Source organism: Sceloporus occidentalis, unplaced genomic scaffold, assembly GCF_023333645.1.
Source record: "Sceloporus occidentalis isolate IW3139 unplaced genomic scaffold, rSceOcc1.0.p SCAF_3, whole genome shotgun sequence".
NCBI classification, from domain to species: domain Eukaryota; kingdom Metazoa; phylum Chordata; class Lepidosauria; order Squamata; family Phrynosomatidae; genus Sceloporus; species Sceloporus occidentalis.
In genome coordinates this window covers 105,801,907-105,808,150 of record NW_028316983.1, presented here as the reverse complement: position 1 = coordinate 105,808,150, position 6,244 = coordinate 105,801,907, and the positions used below count along the sequence as shown (strand labels likewise).

Sequence of the window (6,244 nt, the reverse complement as noted above, 5' to 3'; positions counted from 1 at the left end):
CTGCTTTCCTCCTCTTCCTTCCCCTCTTCTTTTTTCCTCCTCCTCCTCCTTCTTCCTCTTTCTCCTCCTCTTCAGCCTTCCCCCTCCCCTTCTTTTTCTTCTCCTCTCTTCATTCCTGCTTTCCTCCTCCTCCTCCTCTTCTTCTTCCTGGTCTTCATTGCTACCCCTTCTTCCCCCTCCTCCTCTCTTTCTTTTCCCCCTCCCTCTCTCTCTCTCTCTCTCTCTCTCTGGGCTGCTGCCTGCCAGCCTTCCTTCTGGGGCAGCAGAGTGGAGCTGCCTGGCGTGGTCCCCGCAGGGGCTGCTGAATGAAGCAGAGTCCGAGGGAGGAGCAGCAGCAGCAGCAGCAGCAGCAGCAGCAGCAAGAGCAGGAGGGAGAAGAAGGAGGAGGAGAAGAGGAAGAGGAAGAAGGAGAGCGGGACCGGGAGAGCCATGCCGCCTGCCTCCCGCCTCCTCAACCTGCTCTTGCTGGCCCTGCTGGCCGGGCTGGACCCTTCCAAGGTAGGAGAGGCTGGATGGCTGGGAGGGAGGGAGAAGGAGAGGCAGGGCAATGCGGAGGCCCGGCTGGCGTCTCTAGGCTTGGGAAGGGGAAGGAGCCAGGAAAGGCTTGGATGCTCTCAAGGCTGCATCCAGATTGGAGAGATCACCCGCTTTGGCAGCGCTTTCGCTCTCGGTTTGGCTCTTGGCTATGGAATTCTGGGACTTGGAGTATGTTGGGGGCCCATAGCCAAGAGCCAAACCAAGCCAAGATCTCCTGGGAGCCCTCCATCCCTGGTCCTACAACTCAAGCTGCCCCAGGGATTGCTCAGCAATGGGGAAGAGAAGAGAAGGGATATTGATAGTGACCAGGAAAGGCATCCAGCCCTCACTCCATTTTGGAGCACCGAGAGCAGAACAGAGGCGTTTTTCTTAAATCAAGGCAGGGGGATAGGCATGTGCCTTCCTCGCGCGTGGAGTTTATCACACGGAGGAGATTTGTCCCATGAATATCCTGGAGTAATTGCGTGAAACACTTTCGCACAGCGCCGTACGAAACCCGCCACTGGAGTGGCCACACGGAAGCACTCGCACGCCTCTTTTTATTTTCCGGCTTTGGTGACAACACGTTTCCGATATTGCTTCATTTGCGCAATTGCGTGTGGCAATCGCTTGTGGAATTACTCGCCATGTTCGCTTTATTTGCAGGATGTTGTCAACATGCTTTAATCTCTCCTTAATGCCAAAATGAGCCCCAGTGTGATAAACCCCTGCATGCGTACACACACATACTTGAGAAACTGGAGCCATGTGTCCAAAGGAGGGTGAAGGGTCTGGAGACCATGAAGCCCTATGAGGAGAGACTTAGGGAGCTAGGGATGTTTAGCCTGGAGAAGAGAAGGTTAAGAGGTGATATGATAGCCCTGTTTAAATACTTGAAGGGGTGTCATATTGAGGAGGGAGCAAGCTTGGTTTCTGCTGCTCCAGATAATAGGACACAATGGAGCAATGAATGCAAGCTCCAGGAAAAGAGATTCCACCTCAACATTAGGAGGAACTTCCTGACAGTAAGGGCTGTTCGACTGTGGAACAATCTTCCCTTGAGTGTAGTGGAGTCTCCCTCCTCTTTAAACAGAGGCTGGATGGCAATCTGTCGGAGATGCTTTGATTGAGAGTTCCTGCATGGCAGAATGGGGTTGGACTGGATGGCCCTTGTGGTCTCTTCCAACTCTATGACTCTATGATTCTATATACACACTGGCTTTTTCTCTCTGCCCTTGGCAAATGCAGTTGCCCCCAGGTTGCCCAAGAGTTTTCTCTCTTCCCTCTCCCTCCAGCCATTTGTATGCTCAAATAAGATTTGCTCCAAGAGCCGAATGACAGCCCTTCACATAAAAACCAAGGTAAATAATAAAAAGGGGTTTTGCACAACGGTTCGGCATTTGAGAACCCTTCCGTCAGACCTTGAAAATGAGACTTGTCTAAAGCTATTAGCGAGGGAGAGCTGAAGTGCAGGGAGGAGGGCCTGGAGATGTGTGTGTCCTCTTCGCTGTCAACCTGAAGTCTCTCCCTGCAATGATTTTGTGTGGTGGGCAATCTCTGAGTGGCTGGATGGATGGGTTGTTTTTTTTTTTTGGGGGGGGGGGAGAAAAAAAAACACTAGCCATTACAGCTGCTACACATTGTGTGTGGCTTGTCGGGTGTCTGCTTTACACAAGCATTTGAAGTGCCAGACAAAGAGCATGGACTATTTTCGGTTCTTGTAAACAGCGCTTTGTGTCTTCAGAAATGTCAGAATTGCTCACATCAAAAAACACATAATGGAGGGGGTTGGGAGTTGGAATATAAATATAGGAACAGGCTTCAAACTGGCAATTGAGCTCAACTTCAAAGCAGTTTACTGGGAATCATTTTGATATGGGGGGGATACTGAATGAGATGGACGGTGGGAAGAGAGGGTACATAGAGTACAAAACCTTGATTAAGGAAAATGTGTACTTGCCATATTGCTCATTTCATGAAAGCATCTTGTTTTGCTGACCAGTAATTTGACAAAATGATTTTGATGGAAGATAGTAATGGTAACTCCGGATGCATTTGATGCTTAGTTCTGAAAAGGAGTGGAGCTCAAAAGTGAATTTTGATGATACACACTTTTTAGCACTTCTCCATATGTAACACAGCTGAAAGAAGTACCTATAGGCTTAGCATTGCTGATAGGACTTAATCCATGCTTAGAAGTTGTGTAGACATATCTAGTGAATGCCTTCCCTGGGTTACATTGGTCAGGTTCTCTTTTCTGGGAGAGTTGACTGCTCCCCATCACATCCAGCTCATGTATTAGTTTTAAAGAACACCTAGAAGCAGAACTGGACTAGATTTCCTTATTTGCACCCTCCCCTTCATATGAGATGAATTTTTGGCACCAAACATCTTTATTCTGGACTCTGGAGGAGTTTGACTGAAACCTGATGAGATCCACTGAAAAAGGCTGCCTTCAGTTTTTTCACCTATAAAATGATGTTTTCTATGTCCTTTTAAAAACAGTTTGCAAAAAGATGCTATTTTAAGTAGTAAAGAACAATGGCAAGGATAGGGACATGCTAGAGTAAGCGTTCTTACTATTACAACATTTCGTACTGCTCTGAAGTTACTTCTGATTAACTTTTTAATTCTTTGTCACAGCAAAATATAAAACAAGAAGAACCCAACCCAAAGATATCTGTCGGGCCTTGAAACTAACATGGTTATTAGAGTGTATGCTGTCAGGGGAAAGAGCCAATTTCATTAAACTAATGAAGTTGTCTAGACAGTTTCTCTTCCTCTTCTCTATCACATGTATATAAATAGGGTGAGTATGAGTATGGGAAAATGCTCAAACTGAGAGGTCAAAACAATAGAAGGTATCATAGTCAAAAGTAGGCAAGTCTCTGTCTCTGATGACTGCCAATGTATTCAAGATCCAGTTCGATAAACTCAAGGTCAGGCTAGACATTACATGGCGGGTGTGCAAAACAGTCTGCCATTTTTAAAAAAGGAAAAGCAGCCTATGGGAGGGGATGTGAATGTGGGTGGAGGGAGGAGCTGCTTTAACTGGCAGTTGCTATTTGCCCATAATTTCCTCCACATTGCACAACTTTCTCAGGGTACCCATTTTCAATAAACTCATGAGTTAAAAAAATATGTGAATAGTTTTGTAGAGGAAAATACTTAGAGTTAGAGAAGATTGAAAACAGCCCATGTCCATTTGTTATGGTTGCCTACCGGAGCAGCTATTCATTTAACAATAATAATAATAATAATAATAATAATAATAATAATAATAATGGAAATAGTTGCATGCATTAGCAACTGGTAGCTTCCAAGTCAATGAAGCAGTAATCTTACTCTGAGTTTTAATTGAAACCATAAAGGAGCTATTTGGGGGATTTGATTTAGCACCATGAGTTTAGGTGAAAATCCAGAGTGGGTTTATTGCCACCCCAACATAGAAGCTACCAACACTAGTTACATACAGTATACCTTCTGTGTTGTATATCTAGTTTGGCCCTTAAGTATCAGTGATACTTAAGCTTCCCCCAAGGTAGTCAGTAATTGAAAAGTCTCTGCATAGGTAAGTCATCATTCTAGAAGATACATATAACAAACCAAGGTATGACAAAGAGAAAAAATTGCATTATTTTCTTCCTTATCACTTCAAATTTCCTGTTTGTTTTTCTCATTGCTGTATAGTTATAGGGGATTATAGCACTAGCTTTATATTTGGAACTGTTTAGATAGCAAAAGGTTCTGTGCAGAGATTATTTCAACAATGCAAGCAGGAGTTAAAGTCATGCCTGCGTTATGACTATTTTTGTAAACTGTTTTGGAGATCCTTCTGAAATAACAGGTGGGCTAGAAATGAAATAAAGAAATAAGAATTCCCAGCATTTCCACAGAATTCAAAAATTTCAGCATTAGCTGAGTCCTGAAATTTTCTATACCTGAGCAGAGAGCCAGAACAGTGCCAAAATTAGAAATTTCCTCAAGCAAAATGCCTTTAATTTCTCAATTAAGTGCTGAATGTGTCTCGACAAATGTTTTTTAATACTTGTGTTTCTGTGTGCGTTATCTATAAAGCAGACATTAATCATGGAGTTTTGAGAGTTTGCTGGTGCTTCTGATTTATTTTGTTTTATTGTTTGCTTTGGGATATTCCTAAAATTAGGATCCTATGAAACAATATTTATTTCTAGAATCAAAGACTTCTTCTCCCTTTGGGGTTATTATACTTTTTTAGTTACATGGACAATAAGAAGGGAACGGTGGCAGTGATGATGGTGATGATACAAAAATTTTCAAAAGACTGTCATATAAACTTGTGCTTATCTGTATTCATATATGCCCTACCTATACTCAATATATCTACTCTCAGTTTTAAATTGCACATCATTGTTGCTGTGTTGGATAACATGACTCTTTCAGATGCATCACCTAGATATACAAACATGGATCAAAAGCTGTCATGGACAGTTTCTAAGGACTCAAAAATTAAAAGTGTCTAACTATTATTTATATGTTGGGATAGCACTAGATCTTTAACATTGGCCAAGTGTTTATGTATCGCCATCTCATGGTGATCTGTGTTACTGGGGTGAGGGGGAGAAAACCTAATTACTATTCCTTTACCCTGGTTTGACTTTTATTAACTCCTATAGGGGCATAATTTTAGATTTAAATTCTCCCACTTTCAATAGGGCAGATATATTGACTTCATTCAGATGGGAATGAAACAGAGACACTAAAGTAATGCTGCCAGTGTTAAATGCTAATGAAGGCATGCTAGTTTTATTTCCATGCCCCATGCTGAAATGTCTCATGTATTAATTAGCCTCTGATTAGACTTTCCATTTTTAGACTAATATGTAAGGACTCTTTTCCCCCTCTCTACGTATAATAATATACTTTGGGGACAGTCTTATTCTGAGCATATTGCTGGTCCTTTAGGCATAAAGCCAAAGTAGAGTCAAAACTGTGCAGTGAAATGCATAAAAAGATAGACTGGCCATTATGCTATACTTTTTCCCTTTTTTATATACCTAAAAGAGTAAAATGCTTGGAATCTGGAAATTCCATAGTATTGCTGCTAGATGGCACCTCTGTGCTATTTTTCCCCCCAAGAAGTGCAGTGCTTCTGCTGACCTTTCTGTTCTATGTGCAGCAGGTAGGTTTCTGCCACAGAAATCACTTAAGGTAAGCTGTCTTTCAATCTTTGCTGTGGGAGAACAGAAAGGAACCATTTTGAAGTTGAGTGACACAAAGGAAGGATCAGAAGGAAAAGCTCACCTTGTGGAAGGTTTAGTAGAGCCATCTCAAGCCAGAGATCTCACACAGTGCATCCCCAGTTTTCCCCTGCAACAAGGGCTTTCCTGTCTACCTCAGCGAAACACTTGTTTCCTATCTACTTCAGTGCAGGGTGTAGGCAAGTGGGTGTGTGTACAAAGATGCCACCTCTATGGACAAGAAGGAGGGAAACCATCCCAGTCTCCTCTAGTTGTGTCGGATTACATCTCCCATCATAGTGGCTGGCAGAAGATAATGGAGATGATAGTTCAATTAATATGGAAACTGCTGAGTTGGTTAAAGCTGGAACCTTGCCACAACACCCAGGTTTCTAAACTAGGCAGTAATCTGCTTTTTTCAAAAATTTGAGCTAGACTCAAGCAACTAGGAGCTACAGAGATATGGGGACAAAATGGCCAAATTTAATCCCTTCTGGTAGATTGCACCA

General features: G+C 42.9%; 1 protein-coding gene across 1 annotated transcript in view; it reads left to right on the top strand.

Moving 5' to 3' along the window:
- Positions 1-349: 349 nt before the first annotated feature.
- Positions 350-6,244, top strand: part of OLFM3 (olfactomedin 3) — a 209,971-nt gene continuing 204,076 nt past the window's right edge. Inside the window, exon 1 of the mRNA XM_089518724.1 lies at positions 350-498. Coding sequence (XP_089374850.1) covers positions 430-498 — 69 coding nt within the window. The 5' untranslated portion in view covers positions 350-429. The remainder of the gene's footprint in view (positions 499-6,244) is intronic.